The sequence below is a fragment of the Apodemus sylvaticus genome, chromosome 17 (genome assembly GCF_947179515.1).
Source record: "Apodemus sylvaticus chromosome 17, mApoSyl1.1, whole genome shotgun sequence".
Lineage (NCBI taxonomy): Eukaryota > Metazoa > Chordata > Mammalia > Rodentia > Muridae > Apodemus > Apodemus sylvaticus.
The window spans coordinates 44,125,459-44,146,886 of NC_067488.1; the positions used below are offsets into that span (position 1 = coordinate 44,125,459).

The following is a 21,428-nucleotide window of genomic DNA, read 5'->3' on the forward strand; positions in this document are numbered from 1 at the left end:
AAAGCTGGTGATAAGACAGAACATCTGAGATGGGGCAGAGATTACAATGTTGCAGGGTTAGGGTTATTGTGATTTATCTTAGGGTAGCTTTAGCACCCTAAATAGCCCTTTCTTGGCCACTTCTATTCTGATCTAACATCCCATGACTAAGAGAATCTTTAAGAATGCATTCAGAAAACCATAGCTTCTTCCAACCAGGAGCCCAGGAGTCATCAGATACCACCTGGAGCCTGTAGCAGAGGTGTCATGAATTCTCTGTAACCCCTTTACCTGATGCTTCCTCTAGTGTGTTTGAAAAGTACCTTGATATAGAACTTTCAATGTTATTACTATAAACACTTCATCATATTGACACATGGAACTTGGGGTTGTTTGGTTTCAGACCCTGAGACAAGGGACTGGGGTGCATATTTTACATCCCAAAGCAGACCTGGCCTCTATGTTCTCCCAGCATCCCTCAGTCCTTACCTGGCATACCCTGTCCCCAACCCTGAACCGTCCAGCCAGAGGCTGGGCTGCCTTTCCTCAGAGGCTCTTCCACATACAATGCTAACATTTTGGTCAATCCTCCCAGTCTCTCTCTCTCTCTCTCTCTCTCTCTCTCTCTCTCTCTCTCTCTCTCTCTCTCTCTCTCGCTCTCCCTCTGTCTCTCACTCTTTCTTTGCACGTGTTTCAAATTTTCTTGCTTTCTCTCTTTCTCCTTCCCTATAGCAACTTCTCTGACCTTCGTCCTTGGGGCCAGTGAACATGCCTAACAGTACCTTTCAAATGGCCTGCATATACATATACATGCACACATACATATGCATATACATACACATATATATACACATTTACACATATATGTATATAAATAATATTTTAAAATCTGGCTAGAATTGGCTTATTATACTGGGAGAGAAATAACTTATCAGATTTAACCTAAGACTGTTCCCCCAGACAACCCTATTCATATTTGACTTCAGAATGAACTATACTTTATCTCCTTTGAGGTGAGAGCTGAATTTTTGGGTGAACAGATTCAAAGCTTCCATAGTCTTCAAGGCCACTGTAACAGATATTACTGGAATCTCACCATATATGGACACTCACACATTGACACTGAGGGTAAAGCAAATTGAAAGTCTTTATTCCATACCTCTGGGACCACACCCAAGTGTTGGGTATGTAGCTGTGTCTCTGAGTGTTGAGAACATAGAGTTTTTAAAGGCTGAAACCACATCCTGGCATCTCAGGCATAGAGGGCTTTGAAAACGTAAGCAGTTTGAAGCAAGCAGTTATAACAGAAGCTAAGAAAATCAGTTAGCCAGCAGGGTAAGAGGGTGACATTTCACACAAACAGCAGTTTTAATAAAGTCCAGGATAAGTTAGCTAGGACATCCTGACCTTTGGTTCCTATAATAAAGCAAGGTGGCTTTCAGTGGATTCTCCATCAAGGAGATGAGATTCTAGTTAAACCTGGAATGGCCTTAGCAGGGGTACAAGATGGAGGGAGCTCAGCCCCGTCTTGCCTCATCACACAGACGATAGAGATACAGAGCAAGTGTCTTCAGGATCAGAACGGACTAACTTTTGTAAAGCTCTAACTCACATAAATAACAAGAAAAGAGTGTATGAAAATAGCTGCGAGGCTATGAAGGGAAGGATCTAGTGCTTATGATTGGTCATGAACCAGCACAAAGCACCACCTGTTATTCACATGAAAGGCTCCAGTGTGGATGCTTCCCCATGGCTGCTGACCCTCAGACTGGCTACACACTGTTGGGTAACCTGAGGAGAAGAAGACCACTAGAGAAGAAGACCACTACCACAGTTTGCTGTCACATTTGAAATAGTCTTGATATATATTGAGTACATAAGAGAACTGGGTAGTGACTGTTGTGTTGTATAAAAGGAAAGAGAACACTAGGGATATGTGTGGTGGAGGCTCAGTGTGGTGTTGGTGAAGAGGGTGCCTCTGTGGGCACATGCTGAGGCATCCCTTCCCCCTGTAAGCGAGCCAAAGACTCCTATAGTACAGAATAGAGTTAGGGCATGGGGAGGGAAGATGGGGGGCAGTAGAAACAGAGAAAAGGAGAGAGACACACACAGAGAGAAAGAAAGCGAAAGACAGGGGGAAGAAGGAGGAGGAAGAGAGAGAGAGAGAGAGAGAGAGAGAGAGAGAGAGAGAGTAGAGGTCTGCCATGAACATCCGGGAGATACTGAGAGAGGAATGAGGCAAGAAGGGATGGAGGGGGAAGAGAGGATAGAGCAAGGGAGTGAGGAGGGGTCAAGCAGTACCCCCCTTTAAAAAAAAGATTTATTTATGTATTATATGTAAGTACACGGTAGCTGTTTTTCCGACACCCCAGAAGAGGCCATCAGATCTCATTACTGATGGTTGTGAGCTACCATATGGTTGCCAGGACTTGAAATCAGGACCTTCAGAAGAGCAGTCAGTGTTCTTAACTGATGATCCATCTCTCCAGCCTCCCAAGCGTCCCCTTTTATTGTAAGTCAGGCACCCCTGGCTGTTGCCAGGCAACTGGGATTGGAGCCTAGAAGAAATGCTAGCACTGCCCAGACCCCTGGACAGCTCCCCTAGAGCACAGAAGGAGTGGGACTGCTCCCTCCAAAATCAGGCTGGGGCCTACTCAACTCCACAGAGACAAAAGTCATGTCATGGGAAAGCCAGTTAGGTTTCTGTTTCCCCACCAGAAAACTGTCTTCTTGAAAATCATGTGATTAACTGGGGGGTGGTGGCACAGGCCTGTAATCCCAGCACTCTGGGAGGCAGAGGCAGGTGGATTTCTGAGTTATTAGAATACTATGCCACGTGATAGTGACATAAATTCCAGGGAGACCATTGTGGGAAAGGTTGGCAGGACCTCATAGGTGTAGGGACAGGGGACATATAGACTGGAGCAGGGAGAATGAGCATGTGGCTTCTTCATGGAGGCTTCTGGGCAGCAGGGACACTGGGGTCATTCCTCCTGTGCATAAGACAGCCTTGTGCCATGAAAAGCGTCCCTAGCTCCAGCTACCAGATGCTAACAGCACCCGCAGCCCCATCCATCACCCAAACACAGCAGACACTGCTTAGTACCTTCCATCCCAGTTGTCAGTGAGTTCGTCGATCAGGACTCTCCCTTTGTGAATGCAAGACCCTGTTGGTAACTTGCTCACCAGAGCCAGTCTCCGGGTATTTGTCAGTCATTTGCCTGCTTAGAGGTAAGAGGACTGTGGTCTCCAAACTACTGCCCCCCCCATTCCTTCTATTTGGAAACAGGAAAAAAGCTAGGTAATTGTGGCAGAAGCAACAGTGTCTGCTGTGCACCCCTTTGATAGCTATGTGTTGGAGCCAGGCTGGTCTACCAAGAGAGTCCTAGGACAGCCAAAACTATACAGAGAAACTCTGTCTCAAAGAAAACAACAACAACAACAACAACAACAAAAAACATGGAAAAAAAAAACCAGAACAAAAACCTGGAAAAGGCTGAGCAAGTTGCCTCCATCCCTTGCTTCCTGAATGGCAAACAAGACTAAACCATGGCCCCTGCCCTATTAGTCCTCTAGCACTATGTTCACTCTGCAAATGCCTGGTCCTCTCTCTCCAACTGCTGCACAAATCTCGCTAAGTCTTACACAGTAAACATGTTGGCCTACAGGAAGTACGTACCAAACTCCCCTTTTCAGGATGTCAGATGGGAGGACCTTTGAGAAAGTAAAGTATTTAGTTCAGTCCACATCTGACAGAACTATCTGCTGTGACTGCAACCTGGTCAGGGAGGAAGTAAGGACTGGGGTCAGGAGGGAGCTGCTGGGTGGCACAAGGAAGAGCCCCCAGGATAGGGCTGTGGGGGGGAGTGTGGGATGAGGAAGGAAAAGCTGGCTGGGTGGAGGATGAGGGAAGCAGGCAGACATGTGTGCCCTGGGGAAAGCTGTGTGGAGGGTGGAGGGAGGGAAGAGTGGACACCTGAGCCCTGTGAGAGCCCAGGGTGTGACTGGGGCTCTGCTAACTGGCTCCAGATTCCAAGGTTTTACCTGTGCACCCCTTCTCTGAGGATGGACAGTTCTCATGCTACAAAGTCCTGTGTGCTCATCCTTCTTGTGGCTCTACTGTGTGCAGAAAGAGGTGAGGTGGAAAATGAGAGAGGGGTAGGAGGGTACAATGGAGATGGAAAAGGTCCTCAGGGTTGTGGGTACACCTGCACCTCCATTGTGTGCCTGGTGAGTGAAGTGTTCTGGGGTCATGGGGTTGGGGATGGGCTGGTGGTGGGTGAAGGCCCCAGTGCTGGGTGCTTATTGGGTTTGTAAACTGGCCAGCCCCTGCCTTGTGACCATCACCATGAGCCAGAAGGACTCTTGCATGTCACCCCCTCTGCCACAAGCCCTGGGCACCAGAGCAGCCTGTCCTTAGACTCTACCCTGCTGCCCTGGCCTCCCAGTCCGGCCACTGGCCTGTGTGCACACAAACTGACTGAAGCTTCTTTTCCTTCCCAGCTGCCAAGACAAGGGGTTTGGAATCCTTAACTCTTGGCATTTGACTTTTTCTTATGCCCAGCCCATGCCACATGAGGCCCCAGTGCTAGAGCTTCCCTACTCTAAGAGGTCTGAGCTCTCAGACACCCCTGTACTTCTGGTTACATCTGTGTTACTAGAAGCCTCATGGTGAGCCTCAGCTTTGAGCTGGACTCTGGGAAGTTCAGTGCTCTGTCATGATCCAATTCCCAGGGCCCAGGTCTGCAGGTGTAGTGTGGGACAGGTCAGAACAGCCCTCCCCATCTGGGGGCCCAGTACCTCCTTACACACTCACTGCCTCTGCAGACATTTGGTATTTATGTCTTCCCAGTATGGTGACTGTCTCTCTAATAGCTCTTGGGGTGCAGGTCTCTCCTGTGGGGCTGGCTAGCTGGGACAGCAGCACTGAGTATATTTGAACAATGGTGGCTCTTGGTTCACTTTTGCTTTTGGCAGAGGTGACTGGGCAGTAATGTCTTTGCTCTGTTCTAGGGACCAGCAGCTGTGTGGAAATGAAGACATTGTAGAGGAGGGGTCTGGGCTAAGATGGGGGTGCCCTAGCCCTCATGTATTTGCTTCTTTCTCAGCTCAGGGGCTGAAGTGCTACCATTGTGGGGGGGTCCCACTTGGGACTTCCTGCCCGTCAGTTACCTGCCCTGACCGAGCTAAATTCTGCACTTTTCTCGTGATAGAAGATACTGTGTGTAAGTTCCCTGTGGCCTCTATAAAGATGGGTAAGGGTGGCTTGGGAGATAAGGTTAGGTCTGGGCATTTGTTGTGGACCATGGTTCCCCTCCCTCCAAGTAGAGCTTCCTGGGGTTGGAGTGGGGACTCCTGCAAAATGGGGGCTGTTGGGGTCCAGGGATGTGATGAGATGTGGATCATAAAGCAGGGCTGCCCACTGGCATGCATGGTGGGCATCATCCCCCTCAGGTGCCAGTGTAGTCATGTGATGTTCCTGCCTGTACTTTATGTTCAGGGTCTCACTGGTTCAGTGACAGAACAGGAGAGCTGGAAGCATCCAGTGAGTCTTTGCACATAATGAAGGAATCTGGAGTTTAAGCTAAAGGAATTACCTAGGAATGTTGATAGAAAGATAACTTAGGCCAGGCAGTGGTAGCACACGCCTGTGATCCCAACACTCTGGGAGGCAGAGGCAGGCAGATTTCTGAGTTCGAGGCCAGCCTGGTCTACAAAGTGAGTTCTAGGACAGCCAGGGCTATACAGAGAAACCCTGTCTTGAAAAAACCAAATTAAAAAAAAAAAAAGAAAGATAAGTTAGGACACATCAGATCCTCCAAAGTGCCAATCTCCAGGCATATTCTCCAGATAGATGAGGCAGGAGCAGCCCTGCCCCTGCTATCCAGTTTCCTGTTCCTGAGCACAGCCTGCCTGTCTCCTGGAGCAGGTCTCCTAGATATAACTGCCTGGGGAAGTGCAAGAGTCTGAGAGGCTGGATGTTCTTTCTGCTGTGACACTGGGTGATCTTACACTGTGCTGTGTCTTTGTGTGGTGTGTGCTTTTGTGTGTGGGTACACATGTATGAATTATACAATATAATGTAATATATGTAAAGCTCTCAGGACATCCTTAGTACCATTCCTCAGGCCCTCTCTACTTGTTTTACACAAATGAGTCTTGGTTCTCCTGGAACTGGAATTACTGATGGTTGGAAACCACCCTGTCTGGAGAAAAAAAAAAAACAAACCCTGGGTTTATGTAAGAACAACCAGCACTTTTAACTGCTGAGCCATGTGTCCAGTAGCAACCACCTCATTTTTTGAGACAAGATCTTTCACTGGGACCTAGGATTTTCCATGTATGCTGGGAAGGAGAGCATTGAGGGAGCAGAGAGTTCCCAGGACCTCCAGATGCCTCCCCCAGACCCCCAGCACAGAGATGCTAACCAACCCTCCCATGATGCCTGGCTCTTACATGGTTGCTGGGGATTGAACTTGGGTCCTTATGCATGGACCCAAGTTCAATCCTGGCAAGCACTCTGACTGAGCTGCTTCCCAGCACATTGCATGTAAGGGCATATGTGTAGACATGTGTGGGTGTCAGGCATTCAGGAGGTACAAGTGTGTGGGACCCAGAAGTTGATATGAATCTCCTGTGACAACTATGTTGTTTACTGAGGCAATGTCTCACACTGAACCCCAAGCTTGCAGGTTGAGCTGGTCTAGCCTGTGAGCTCACCTCAGGATCTCCATCTTTGTGTCCTGATCACAGACATACAAGTAGGCCACCATGGCTGCCCATCTCTTGATGTGCTCTAGTGATCAGGACTGGGGCTCATGCTTGTGCACACAAGCACTTTATCCGCCAAGACTCCGTACCAGCCCACTGTTATGATTTTTGTTTGGTTCATTTGTTATTTGAGATGGGGTCTCACTCTAGCCCCATGAAAGTTTAGAAGCCCGTATGTAGGTCAGTTTGGAATTTTTTAAAAATATTTATCTATTTATTATATGTAAGTACACTGTAGCTGTCTTCAGAAGAGGGTGTCAGATCTCTTTACGGATGGTTGTGAGCCACCATATGGATGCTGGGATTTGAACTCATGACCTTTGGAAGAGCAGTCGGTGCTCTTACCAGCTGAGCCATCTCTCCAGCCCCTCAGTTTGGAATTTAACTCATAAAAATTCTCCTGCCTCAGTCTTCCAAGTTCTGGGATTACAAATCTGAGCTACCATGTCTGGCTTCAACATGACTTGAAGACAAGTCTGGGCCATCCAGGCCTGGTGGCATGTGGCCCAGTCTTTGGGATGCTCTGTTGTCTCTGTATAAAAGTGAGTCACTCCCTGATGTCTTGCAGACTCTCAAAGAATGAAACTAAAGACCAGTCAGTGCCTTTCTTTCTGCCCTGCTGATCTTGAATATGAACCAGCCCTGGATCCTTTTGCCAACATGAAGGTTTCCTGTTGCCAGGAAGACCTCTGCAATACTGAAGTTCCCACTGGAGGTAGATGGACCTTGGTAGAGGTCAATGCTGCAGTTCCCACTGGAGGCAGCACCTGGACCATGGTAGGGGTGCTTCTGTTCAGCCTGGGCTCAGTCCTCCTGCAGAACTTGCTGTGATGGCCCTTCCGATGACCTCCACCCTTGTCCTTTGATCCACCTGTGTAACCACTGCTTCCTGGAGCCCTCTAGTGATGAGTTATGAGTTACAGAAGCGCTGAGGTGGGGGTAGGGGGTGGAACACCTTGTTTCAACTTTATAGCCCTGCTGGGTGGATGCCCCACCCCTCTCTAGGGCTTTCAGATCTGTACTTCCTGGAATATGATTTTGTTGTGCCCTGCTATTCTTGGTCCTGGAGGCATGTTTCCAGCATGGGGAAGAGGCAGAATTCCAGGGTATTATGCCTCCACCATCCACACACAAGTATCTGGGGTCCTGCAGGGTTCCCATGTATGCCACTTAATGTCCCCTTTTTGAGTCCAATAAACCCTTTGTTCTCCCAGTTAAGATATCTGTTTTTCTTTTCCTACACTGAGTCCACCGAGTCCTGCCTGGCAGTTCACATCTCTGTCCTTTCTGCCAGCCACACTAGCTATCCCATGTGTGCCATCTCAGAGTGGGGGACCTCTTGGTTTGGGCGGGCTTCCTTCAGGGCTGGTGCTGCAGGAAGTGAGAGGGGGATAAAGAGCACACTGCTTGATGTGCAGAGGCAAGGTCTCTTGCTGGACCCTGATCCTGTGATGTGGCTGGTTTAGACCCCTGTTCTCTACCTCATAGCACTGGGTGCACTGAGCCTTCTTTATGTAACCATCTCCTTAGCCGCTTTCCTCCCCTTTTGTACCCCAGTTGGTGGAGATAGAATCCAGGGCCTCATGAATGTGAAGAAACACCATCAAGCCACACATTAGCACAGTGCACTTCCAAACACACTTGTGTATGGTGGGGAAGCCCAGGAGATGGGCCCTCAATGGTGGGTAGGAGATGTCCTGTCAGATTGTTTTAGTCCAGAGGTGGAAGCCATTTCTTGCAGGGGCTTTTGACTTGACTCTCCTGGAATGCCAGCCTGGATGTAGTTCATATAGATCACAACCTGGTGATCTTTTGCTGTCTGATGAGCCAGGCTTGGCCTGCGTCTTCAAGAATTCATGATTTACTTATCCCAGACCAGTTCTCCTTAAAACCTTGACCATTGCTTCTAGGTTATAAAATTCATCCTTGTGAGAGATATCATTTGTATTTTACAACAGCCTAAGTGACTATCTAATCTGTGGACCAGGCCAATCCTGACACCTACAGGCATTATATTTACCTCAGTCTAGTCCTTCTTCCTAGACCTTTATCTTGAGTATAGTTTCTAAATCAAGAAGAAGCCATCTTATAGATGAAGCAATATGTAAAGATCTTCAATGTAATCATGTCTTTAGCTTTGCTGCACTCATGGGTCTGAGTTGATTGTCATCTGAATCCTTTCCCCAAATGTGTGCTGTACGTAATTAAATAGGGCTAAAATAAAGTGATCTGGGTCACACTCTAGAAGTCTTAGACCAACACTGGCACTAAAATCAGGCTCATCAAAGTTTTATTCATAACTCATTATTTTCTCCTGCCTACTCTAAAGTATATTCACACACACACACACTCAGTGGAGGAGAATTAATAGATAAATAGGTTGCAATCCCAAGAAAGAATTAGTGCAGAGGTTAGAGGTTAGAGGTTAGAGGTTAAAGGTTAGAGGTTAGAGGCTAGGGCTTAGTAAAGCATTCCTATCCAAAGAGGATTCTAGCTGAGCACTATCCAATTCTTCAAGGCTTCTTTTCAGTGGCAGCAGTGGCCTGAGGCCCCATGCCTCCTTTAGTCTTCTTGGAACTTCCATTAGTATAAAACCAGATCTTTGGTCTTGATGCAGAAAGGAATTTGAGGATGGACTGTGTTTTAGGGTTTGTGTTCCTGAACAAATCATCATGACTAAGAAGCAAGGTGGGGCAGAAACGGTTTATTCAGCTTATCCTTCCATATTACTGTTCATCACCAAAGAAGTCAGGACAGGAACTCACATAGGACAGGAACTTGGAGGCAGGAGCTGATGCACAGTCCATGGGGGTGCTGCTTACTGGCTTGGCTTCCCCTGGCTTGCTCAGCTTGCTTTCTTATAGAACCCAGGACTACCATCCCATGGATGTCACCACCCACAATGGGTCCTCCAACCCTTGATCACTAATTGAAAAAATATCTTAGAGCTGGATCTCATGGAGGCATTTTCTCAAGGGAGATTCCTTTCTCTGTAATAACTCTAATTTGTGTCAAGTTGACACACAAAACCAGACAGTACAATTGACCATTCATCAACTTGACAGACAAACACATCACTATTAAGCCTTAACCCTTACTTTCTTTATCACCTCCAAGATCTAAATAACTTTTAAATTCCCACAGTCTTTACACATTAAAATTTCAATCCCTTTAAAATATCCAATCTCGTTTAAAATTCAAAGTCTTTTTTTTTTTTAACAGTTAAAAGAGTATTAATTGTGGACTCCACTAAAATACTTTCTTCCTTCAGGAGGGATAAATATCCAGGCACGGTCACAATCAAGACCAAAATAAAAATCTAACCAACCAATGACTGGGATCCACTCAAGATCTTCTGGGCTCCTCCAAGGGCTTGGGTCACTTCTCCAGCTCTGCTCTTTGTAGCACACACCTTGTCTTCTAGGCTCCAGCTGCCTGTACTCCACTGCTCCTGCTGTTCATCTAATGGTACTGGAATCTCCAATGTACTGCTTTCTACTCCTGCAACTACACTTCTTCAAGAGCCTCTCATGGGCTCTCTTTATGGTGCAAAGCCTCAACTCCTTTGAATGACCCCTTCAGTCCTGATCCATCAATTACAACTGAGTCTGCACCTTCTCCAATGGACTTCCATGGCGTCTCTCACAGAATCTTCACAATCAAACCAGCAACAGCCCTGATACAAGTCTTTAATCTTCCCTCTGAAATTTCACAAGCCAGGCCTCCATTGTTTGCACTGTTCTCAACATTATCTTCCAAGTTCCTATAGAACATCCCACAGAACTCCTAACATCCCAATGGCTCTTAGAGCCCAAAGTTTCAAAGTCCTTCCACGGTCCGTCCCTAAACATGGTTAGGTTGTCACAGGAATACCCACCTATGCTGCTAATGATTTGTCTAAGTCAGAGTTTCTATTCCTGCACAAACATCATAACCAAGAAGCAAGTTGTGGTGGAAATGATTCATTCCGCTTACATCTCCACATATCACCAAAGAAGTCAGAACTGAAACTCAAGTAGGTCAGGAAGCAGGAGCTAATGCAGAGGCCATGGAGAGATGTTACTTACTGGCTTGCTTCCCTTGGCTTGCTCAGGTCACTTTCTTATAGAACCCAAGACTACCAGCCAAGGGATGGCACTACCCACAAGGGGCCCTCCCCCACTTGACCAACTAATTGAGAAAATGACTGAAATCTTGGACTGAATCTCATGGATGCATTTCCTCAAGGGAGGTTCTTCCTCTGTGATAACTCCAGCTTGTGTCAAGGCTAGTACAACCTCTGAACCTTTATGCCAGTTAAATATTGTCCTTATAAGAGTTGCCTTGGTCAGGGTGTCTGTTCACAGCAGTAAAGCCCTAACTAAGACATTGTTTCCTTCTTTCTTTCCGCCCCCTGACAGAACTGGGGATTAAACCTCAAGTCATGTGCATACTACCACTGAGCTACAGCTACAGCCCTGTGTGTGTGTTTATGTTATTCCTTTTCTACTTTTTTTTTCCCTAAGAGAAGATCTGCTAATGTACCTAGGCTGATTTGAACTTGCTGTATGGCCTATATGGCCTTAAACCTGTGATCCTCTAGTCTCTGCTCTTGAGTGCTGGAATCACAGGCCTGTACCACGTTATCCAGCTATGTCGTTTGAAATAAAGATTCACGTTGGATAGTAACATATTGATTTTTTACATTATAACATATGTAATCAGGGCTGGCTGGATTCTGACAGTGTTTTCTTTTACCCAGAGATGAATCTTGTATTGATCTACTTTGGTGGAGATAGGAAAGTCACTTGTTTTCTTTGTGAATACTCTGTTTGTTTGTTTGTTTGTTTTTAAGACAGGGTTTCTTTGCATAGCCCTGGCTATCCTGGAACTCACTCTGTAGACCAGGCTAGCCTCAAACTCAGAAATCCACCTGCCTCTGCCTCCCAAGTGCTGGGATTAAAGGTGTGCACTACCACTTCGTGGCTGATGAATAAAGAGTCTGATACAGACGGGAAAGCCACGTGGATGCTGGAAACAGGGAATGATGGGTACCAGGCAGACAGTGAGAAGACCCAGATGGACACTGCAGCCCAGGTCTCCAGGAGGAGCCACAGCCTTGTGTAGTCCTGCATGCAGTTATGGGGCTGGAGGGATAGAAATGATGGAAGGGACAGGAGAATGGGTGGCTATGAAGCAGGTCTGTACACCGTGACATTGGATTCTTGATACTGCGTTTGTCAAAACCACAGCTTACACAGCACAGAGAGCTGACCCTAAAAATTATGAGAACCAGGGGTTTGAGAGAGATGCCTCAGTGGTTAAGAGCATGGGCTGTTCTTCCAGAAGACTGGGGTTCAATTCCCAGCACCCATATGGCAGCTTTCTAATCTCCAGTCTAGCTGAACCTGCAAGTCACAGTGTTCAATGAGAGACTTCCTCACAAAAATCAGGGTAAAGGAGTGAAACTCTTGGTTGACCTGTGGCACACACACACACACACACACACACACACACACACACACACACAGGTTCAGTAGTGACCTTTCTGTCCCTGTTGATTGTTGGGTATGGTGCAGACTGAGACCTGCGACTTATTAAAAATTCCTGGGTGGCAGGGTGGTGGTGGCACAGGCCTTTAATCTCAGCACTCCTGAGGCAGAGGCAAGCAGGTAAGTCTGACTTTGAGGACAGCTTGTTCTGCACAGTGAGTGCATGAATAGCCAGAACTATAAAGGGAAACTTTGTCTTAAGACAAAAAACAAAACAAAACAAAACAAAACAAAACAAAAAAACCCCAAACCCATGAATTCCCTTGATCCCAGGAAGCCCAGGTTTTCCAAAAATGTTGAATAGGAATGAAAGAGCTAATGGCCTTTGTCATTTCCTTTTTTTTAAAAAAAGATTTATTTATTTATTATATGTAAGTACACTGTAGCTGTCTTCAGATGCACCAGAAGAGAGCATAAGATTTCATTATAGATCATTGTGAGCCACCATGTGGTTGCTGTGACTTGAACTCAGAACCTTTGGAAGAATAGTCAGTGCTCTTAACCACTGAGCCATTTCCCCAGCCCACCTTTGCCATTTCTTAAACGAGGAATCCTGAGGCAAAAAGTAAAGGCTGTGAAAGACTGAAGACCTGTACCTGCCCATGGTCACCCAGTGACTCCCTGAATCCAAGGTAGAGAAAACCTCAGCTGACCTGTAACCTCCAGCAAGGTGTGTGATGGGAATACCAAAATCTTTTTTTTTTTTTTTTTTTTTTTTGGTTTTTTGAGACAGGGTTTCTCTGTGTAGCCCTGGCTGTCCTGGAACTCACTCTGTAGACCAGGCTGGCCTCGAACTCAGAAATCCACCTGCCTCTGCCTCCCAAGTGCTGGGATTAAAGGCATGTGCCACCACTGCCCGGTGGGAATACCAAAATCTTGAACGCTCAACTAAGTACCTTTTCCTAAGTGGCATGAGTGTGTGCTTGTGAGATAGCAGCACTCACTGCAGGTACCTCTCTTAGTGTGCAGCCCTGAACAAGTCCATTGTGTTGGCTTGGCGACCATGCCTGAACAGTGGAGTGCCATGTCTCTCTTGCCATTCGGGTTTGTCCCCATCCAGTGACTCACACGGATTCCAACCTATTGTAAAGATTTTGGGGGTGTGTATGTGCATGCATGTATGTCTAAATGTGCACATCTTTGCATGAAGAAGACAGTGGACGGTCTCACATACCTCAGAGTTGAATTTACAATGACATGTCCTGCATACATAAGCATTGGGATCCAATGTCTGTTCCTCATCTGTTGTGGATTTGGTCTAATGATTGTATTATGTAAATTGGCTTCCTGGAATTGCAAGAGACTCTACATGTAAGATGCTGAGGGTCCCTGCTTGGAGTTGGCTTGGACTGGTACATAAAGGTGTCAGAGTCCAGTGGCTGGGCAGAGAGACAGAGGCGGGACTTTAGAATTCTCAGGCAGGGGGACAGAGAGAGGAAGGAGGATTTAGAACCGACATGCTGGGAAAGGAGTGAGGTCCAGGCCTGTGAGGCACAGAAGAGAGCATACCAATGATGTAAGAGCTGGGGAAGAGGGGCCCCAGCCCCCACCCCTTCCCCATTAGTTGTAGGGCAGCAAAGATAGAACACAGATTCTAATAAGTAATAACTCAGGAGTATGGGAGGAGAGGTGTTAGCCACGTGGAAGTTTGGGAGGGACTCAACCATTAAGCTGTTTAAGGCATATTAAAATATCAGGCTGCATGTGTGTCTTCAATTGGCAACCGAGAACACTGGAGCAACAAACTCATGGTACTGACCCCGAGTCAATTTGTATAGGACTTATCACCTAGCCCAACACTTATAATTATCTGCTGAGGCATCTTTCCAGTTCCATAAATATTTGTTGTGTTAGCTCTTTTTGTATTTCTCTGGTAAGAACATGGCCAAGGTAAGTTACAGAAGAATGTATTTGGAGCCTTACATTTGTCACAGGGTTAGAGTCTATGACCATCCTGGCTCAGAACAAAGATTAGATTGCCATATAGGCTGTTGTAAAATACAAATGGCATTTCTCACAAGGATGACTTGTATAACCTAGAAGCAATGGTCAAGGTTTTAAAGTGAACTGGTCTGGGATGAGTAAAACATTAATTCTTGAAGATGCGGGCCAAGTCTGACTCTCCAGACAGTGAAAGATCATAGGTTGTGATCTACATGAACTACATTCAGTCCTGGCATTCCAGGAGAGGTAAGCCCCGTGTTTAACTTTCCTGGCCTCTCCAGTGCTTATCCATGTACACAAGACCCTTTCTCCTTCTACTTGTGTGTTACTCCAGACAGTCATGGCCGAGACACAGCTGTGTGAAGACCTGCCCATCTGCTGCTGGGATGGAAGCAGACACAATTTACCATAGCCAGGGTACTGTGGGCAGCAGGAGGCTATGTTTGGTTTGCAGCCCCATGAGTCAGGTTAGGTCTCACTCGTGCCTAAGACCTGTGCTTTGATCTGACTGTCTGAGATGGACCAAGAATAAAATCAAATAACAGATATTAAAGATGTCTCTAGGTATCAAGACCTGAAGAGGTGAGTAGTTTTGGACTTCTAAATGCACTTCTTTCTCAGAACCTAAGAAAGATATCTGTGGAAGAACCACATGGCATGTACACTAGAGATTTGTGTGTGTTTGTGTGTGTGTGTGTGTGTATGCACTTCAATTACACTCATCCCCCATCCCTCCATAGCCATCCTCCACCATTGCAATCTCCCCCTCAGAACATAAAATTAAAATAAAATATAAGGAAAAACACCTTAACATGGTAGCTGTGGAGAGGCACAGTGTGCCACACAGTATACCCTTCTGTTCAAACAACTTTACTCCCAGGTGACCAATACAATGAATCATTGCTCTGTCTGGAGACCAATGGCTTCTGCTACACAATCAACCCTGGGTTTGTCCCAGAATTCCTCTCTGATGTTGTTGCTCTGTGTCATGGAGATCCTGTAGCTTTGGATCTGCAGGACCAGCACCTTCATGAGCTCCAGCAGTTCATAGATGGAGTAGATGTTGGGGTGGTCCAGCTCTAAGCCCTGGGTCTGGCCCTGGGTGGTAATTGAGTTGGTCATCCCACCAGCTCTCTGGAACCCAAACTACGAAGGCCAGCTCCCCTGCTTTGCCCATGAGGGTCACAGCCAGCTCTCCTGCCTTTGGCAGCTGGCAAGGGTCAGGACCAGCTCTCCTGTGTTCAGGCCACCGGAGCAGCTCTCCTGCAGGGCCTGAGGGCCTCAGCCAGTGAGGCAGTGGGCAGTCTGCCCTTTAAAAACACAGAGAACAGCCAGGGTGGTAGTATGTGCAAACCTGTAAACCTAGCACTTGAAAGAGGGGCCAGAAGAGACTGTGACAAGAATCAAGGCCCAATATGGAAGAAAGCTCCAGAATCCATACTCATGACTCAACTTTCATGGCCCCATGATGGCTCCCTCCATGAGGCTTTGTTTGCCCTGAGCCAAGCCATGACCCACTGCAGGTAATGGCTTCCACCTCTAAAATAAAGAATCTTAAAAGGCAGCTCCTACACATCGTTGAGGGCTCATCTTCTAGGCTTCCCTACCATAAGCAAGTGCTCTTTGGAAGTGAGGGTACCCTTTCTTTTTCACCCACCATCACCCTGCCCAAACCAGGTGGTCTCCCACTCTGAGCTGGCTAACATGAGCTTCCTAATATGGCTGACTGAAATTGCAGAGATGTGAACTAGCAGGCAGTGTACCAAAAGAAAATCAGAGATCTTGGATGGGAGAACAAAAGGTTTATCGGACTCAACAGGGGGACATTGAGCAGTACACATGGGAACACTGCAGGATCCCATTTGTTTATGTGGAGGTGGTGGTGGCATAATACCTTAGAATTCTGCCTCTTCCCTGTGCTGGCCACATGCCTCCAGGGCTAAGAGCAGCAAGCCACAACAAGATGGCTTTCCAGGAAGTACAGATCTGAAAGCCCTAGAGAAGGGTGGGGCACCCACACAGCAGGGGTATAAAGTTGAAACAAGGTATTCCACATTCTACCCCCACCTCAGATCTTCTGTAACTCATAACTCATAAGTAGAGGGCTCCAGGAAGCAGTGGTTACACAGGAGGATCAAAGGACAAGGGTGGGGGTCGTTGGAAGGGCCATCACAGCAAGGTCTGCAGGAGGATTGAGCCCAGGCTGAACAGAAGCACCCCTGCCATGGTCCAGGTGCTGCCTCCAGTGGGAACTGTGGCATTGCAGAGGTCTTCCTGGCAACAGGAAGTATTCGTTTTGAAGGTAGTACCGAGGTACTCAGGACTTTGAACATTAGGAGGGCAGAAGGGAAGGCAGAGACTGTTCTTTACTTTGCTTCTGTGGGAGTCTGCAAGACATCAAGGAGCGATTCACAGCTTATGCAGGAACAACAGAACATCCCAATGTCTGGGCCACAAGCAACCAGGCCCGGATGGTCCAGACTAGTCTCTAAGGCATGTTGAAGACAGACATGGTAGCTCAGACTTGTAATCCCCAAACTTGGAAGACTGAGGTAGGAAGATTTTGATGAGTTCAATGTCAAACTGGCCTACATGTTGACTTCTAGCCTATCCTGTGGTTTGAGTGAGACCCCATCTCAAATAACAAATGAACCAAACAAAAATCATAACAGTGGGCTGGTAAGGAGTCTTGGTGGATAAAGTGCTTGTGTGTACAAGCATGAGCCCCAGTCCTCATCACTAGAGCACATCAAGAGATGGGCAGCCATGGTGGCCTACTTGTATGTCTGTGATCAGGACACAAAGATGGAGATCCTGAGGTGAGCTCACAGGCTAGACCATCTCAACCTGCAAGCTTGGGGTTCAGTGTGGGACCCTGCCTCAGTAAACAACATAGTTGTCAACTTCTGGGTCCCACACACTTGTACCTCCTGAGTGCATGACATCCACACATGTCCACACGTGTGCCCTTACACGTTATGTGCTGGGAGGCAGCTCAGTGAGAGGAGTACTTGACATGTGGAAGCATGAGGACCCAAGTTCAATCCCCAGCAACCATGTAAGAGCCAGGCATCATGGCAGTGCTGGTTAGCATCTCTGTGCTGGGGGGGCTCGCAGGGGAGAATCAGGATGTTCTAGGAGATGGGAATACTGGTTATGATCCCTGTGCTGGGGCGGGGGATCAGGAGGTCGTAGGAACTCTCTGCTACCTTTCTTCTCTACCCCAAACATACTTGGCAAATCTTAGGTCCCAGTGAAAGATCTTGTCTCAAAACACAAGGTGTCTGGGACTGGAGACAAGGTTCAGCAGTTAAAGCACTTGTTGAACTTACAAGAGCCCAGGGTTTGGTTCCCAGATACACATTGTGGTTTGAAACCCTGTGAAATCAAGTTCCTGGGCAACCAACACTCATTTGCATAAAAAGTAGACTGTTCCTAAGGAATGGTAGTTAAGGATGTCCTCTGAGCTTTGTATACACAACATTGTATACATTTATATGTGTACTCAACATTTATAGACACACACACACACACACACACACACCACAAAGACACTGCACACTGTAACATTGCCCAGTGGCACAGCAGAAAGAGTAACCAGACTCTCAGACTCTAGCACTTCCCCAGGCAGTTATATCTAGGAGACCTGCTCCAGGAAACAGGCAGGCTGTGCTCAGGAACAGGAAACTGGATAGCAGGGCTGGGCTGCTCCTGCCTCGTCTATCTGGAGGATATGCCTGGAGACTGGCACTTTGAAGGATCTGATGTGTCCTAAGGTCTCTTTCTATCAATATTGCTAGGTCATTCCTTCAGCCTAAGCCCCAGATTCCTCCATTATGTGCAAACACTCACTGGATGCTTCCAGCTCCCCTGCTGTCAGTGAGACCCTGGATATAACGTATGGGCAGGAGCATCACATGACCACACTGGTGACAGAGGGGGATGATGACCACCATGCATGCCAATGGGCAGCCCTGCTTTATGGTCCACATCCCATCACATCCCTGGACCCCAACAGCCTCCACTTTGCAGGAGTCCCCACTCCAACCCCAGGAAGCTCTACTTAGAGGGAGGGGAGCCATGGCCCACAGCAAGTGACAGACCTGACCTTTTCTCCCAAGCCACCCTCACCCACCTTAAGCCACAGGGAACTTACCCACAATAACTTCTACCTCTTGATAAATGCAGAATCCACCAGTGTAGGGGCAGGTAACTGATGGGCAGGAAGCCCCAACTGGGACCTCTTTGCAGTTGTAGCACTCCAGCCCCTGAGCTGAGAGAGAAGCCAAAACACGAGGGCTGGGCACGCCCTTCCTAGCCCCGACCCCTCCTCTCCAATGTCTTCACTTCCACACAGCTTTTGGCCACTAGGACAGAGCAAGAACATTGCTGCCCGGTCACCTCTGCCAAAAGCAAAAGGGAACCATTGTTCAAATTTACTTGGTGCTCTGTCTCAGCTAGCCAGCCCCACAGGCACAGGGTGATGGTCATAAGGCAGGCACTGGCAGGTTACAGACCCAGTAAGCACCCAGCACAGGAGATTTCACTCACCACAAGCCCATCCCCAATCCCATGACCCCAGCACACCTCACTCACCAGGCACACAATGGAGGTGCTGTTGTACCCACAACCCTGAGGCCCTTTTCCATCTCCATTGTACCCTCTTTCCCTCTCTCATTTTCCATCTCACCTCTTTCTGCACACAGTAGGGCCACAAGAAGGATGAGCACACAGGACTTTGTAGCGTGAGAACTGTCCATCCTCAGAGAAGGGGTGCACAGGTAAAACCTTGGAAGTTGGAGCCAGTCAGCAGAGCCCCAGTCACACCCTGGGCTCTCACAGGGCTCAGGCGTCCACTCTTCCCTCCCTCCACCCTCCACACAGCTTTCCCCAGGGCACACATGTCTGCCTGCTTCCCTCATCCTCCACCCAGCCAGCTTTTCCTTCCTCATCCCACACTCCCACCCACAGCCCTATCCTGAGGGCTCTTCCCTTTGCCACCCAGCAGCTCCCTCCTGACCCCAGTCCTTACTTCCTCCCTGACCAGGTTGCAGGTACAGTGGCAAGTTCTGTGAGATGTGGACTGAAGTAAGTCTTTTCCTTCTCCTCAGCTCCTCCCCTCTGGAAACCTGAAAAGGGAGGGGTTTCAGTACTTACTTCCTCCAGGCCAAGGTTTTTATCATTTAAGAGTTAGCAATGTTTGTTGGTGACTTGGTCAAGCCAGATTTATAGCAGTTGGGTAGAAAGGACCACTCAGTTGGGGAGGGTTAATGGGGTAGGAGGACTAAGAGGGCAAAAGGGCAGAGGTCACAGTTGACTTGCACTTGCCATTCAGAAAGCAAGGAAAGGAGACAACTTGCTCAGCCCTTTCTTGGTTTTTGCTTTGTTTTGTTTCATGGGTGTTTTGTTGTTGTTGTTGTTGTTGTTTCCTGAAACAGAGTTTCCCTATGTAGCTTTGGCTATCCTAGGACTTGCTCGGTAGACCAGGCTGGCTCAAACACATAGCTATCAAAGGTGTGCTGTAGCTACTGCTGCATCTGCTACCACCACCTGGCTTTTCCCTGTTTCTAAATAGAAAGTATGGGTTTCAGTGGCTTGGAGACCACAGCCCTCCTTCCTATAAGCAGGCAACCAACTTACAACTACTTGGAGACTGACTCTGGTGAGCAAGCCCCCAACAGGGTCTTGGATCCACAAAGTGAGAGTCCTGAGCCAAGAACTCACTGACAACTGGGATGGAAGGTACTAAGCAGTGTCTGCTGTGTTTGGGTGATGGGTGGGGCTGTGGGTGCTGGGAACAGAAAGAGACCTGAGCTGGAAATCATCCTGAAATGACACCACAGCCAAAGAACAGGTATGCTCAGAGGACAGCTGAGTCCCCAAATGGACCAGAGAATGGGTGAAGGTGAGCACATCTCCTTCAGCAGGGAAGGCTGCTTACACTCCAGGGCCTCTACCCTAGCACCATTAAACATCCCTTCCTTGTTTCCCTATAGTCTATCATAGAAGCAGACCACATTTGCCACCAATCCCGCATAACCCAGCCCAGTGGCAGGAGGAAGAGATCAGGCAAGAAACGTCTCTGTGATTCCTTCACATGCAGCCCCAGGCATTGGCTCACGCATGAACACGTGCATGTGAAGCAAAGAGCCGCAGACAGGAAGCCTCTGCCAACAAACGTAGGGATCAATGACAGATCCATGTGACAGTTCCTCCCAATGTCACCACCCAATGAGTATATGGGGCTGTTTTACACAGGATGGGTGAGGTCACTAACAGGACCATGCATAATTTCTGAGCAGCTCAGTCACCACCAAGTCACACCCCATCTGGAAGCAGTGTCATGGAGTCCCTACTCCATGGAGTTAATCTCTGTTTCCTCTCTATTCTAGCATCTTCTGAGACCCCTTGTGGTTGGAGGAGAACAGGAAGGAGTAATGGCTGGAACCCCAGGTGACAGTCCTCCCTTCTGAGTATAGAGAGTTCTGCCCATTACCTCAGACCTGTTGCTGCTTTGCCTTTCACTCCAAGGGCTCCTGGGCCACCTTATCCTAGGGTGGCAATGGGGCCATCACCTTCTCTTTGGAGGAGAAGGCCATATAACCACAGGGCAGCTCACTGTTTCTCTAAATGTCTTAAAGGAGGGGTTCTCATGAGTCCTCCACTTTCCACCCAGCACCTCTGTTGGGGAGCTAGCTTCCCTTAGTGGTGGACTCCTGCCCAAGTTATGGAGACTACTTAAATTAACTCTTAGGGGAGTATACTTGAATAATCTTACAGTCAGAGGTACCAGGTATTGCCAGGCATGGGTTCAAGAAGCCAGGCCCTCTGCAGAGTGGGTTACATGCAAGACAAATATACATCCAGCCCTCTCTCCTGCCTTCCAACTCAGCCAGAGGCCTGACTACTGTCACACTCAATAGGTCCAACCTTGGCTAAGCCCATTCCCCTCCTCAGAGAATGAATGACCTCTGTTAAGTAGCCAAGGTCACATATGCCTCCATCACCACCTAGAGTCATACAGCAAAGATTTCTTGTTAACTGAATATACTTCCTCCAAATGCCACTTGCCCCTCCCCCATGGTCTAAGGTGTTAGGATGCAGAGGAACCGGGAAGCAGGGTGTTGCAGGGTAGTGTTTATGGTGGGTATAAATGAATCAGAAGTCTGTGTAAAAAATGACAGCTCCTTTACAGAAATAGAG

General features: G+C 47.8%; 3 protein-coding genes across 5 annotated transcripts in view; 1 reads left to right on the forward strand and 2 right to left on the reverse strand.

Annotated features, from left to right (window-relative positions):
• LOC127667283 (lymphocyte antigen 6A-2/6E-1-like) overlaps nt 1-21,428 on the reverse strand; it is a 141,039-nt gene that overhangs the window by 11,050 nt on the left and 108,561 nt on the right. For 2 of the 3 annotated variants that reach the window (XM_052160254.1, XM_052160253.1), the window contains exons 2-4: nt 18,916-19,013; nt 18,382-18,498; nt 16,293-16,612 (exon numbers count right to left, since the gene is read on the reverse strand). In XM_052160254.1, the coding sequence (XP_052016214.1) occupies nt 16,395-16,612; nt 18,382-18,498; nt 18,916-18,985 (405 nt within the window). In that variant the 5' untranslated portion in view covers nt 18,986-19,013 and the 3' untranslated portion in view covers nt 16,293-16,394. Of the gene's footprint in view, nt 1-16,292; nt 16,613-18,381; nt 18,499-18,915; nt 19,014-19,257; nt 19,321-21,428 lie in introns of those variants that run through there. The other variant, XM_052160255.1, reaches the window with a different exon arrangement.
• Nucleotides 1-21,428, reverse strand: part of LOC127667285 (lymphocyte antigen 6A-2/6E-1-like) — a 141,039-nt gene that overhangs the window by 11,050 nt on the left and 108,561 nt on the right. The window lies entirely within an intron of this gene.
• LOC127667286 (lymphocyte antigen 6C1-like) lies at nt 3,686-7,968 on the forward strand. Its single transcript, XM_052160260.1, has 4 exons — nt 3,686-3,772; nt 4,009-4,114; nt 5,088-5,204; nt 7,319-7,968. The coding sequence occupies exons 2-4, from the start codon at nt 4,045-4,047 to the stop codon at nt 7,579-7,581; spliced, it is 450 nt and encodes a 149-aa protein (XP_052016220.1). The 5' UTR covers nt 3,686-3,772; nt 4,009-4,044; the 3' UTR covers nt 7,582-7,968.

Excerpts from the sequence above, each read along its gene's own strand:
- LOC127667286 (XM_052160260.1), top strand. The coding sequence starts at position 4,045 with ATGGACAGTTCTCATGCTACAAAGTCCTGTGTGCTCATCCTTCTTGTG. Across the intron at positions 4,115-5,087 it reads TCTACTGTGTGCAGAAAGAG|CTCAGGGGCTGAAGTGCTAC; the intron begins GTGAGGTGGAAA and ends CTTCTTTCTCAG. Across the intron at positions 5,205-7,318 it reads CGTGATAGAAGATACTGTGT|ACTCTCAAAGAATGAAACTA; the intron begins GTAAGTTCCCTG and ends GATGTCTTGCAG.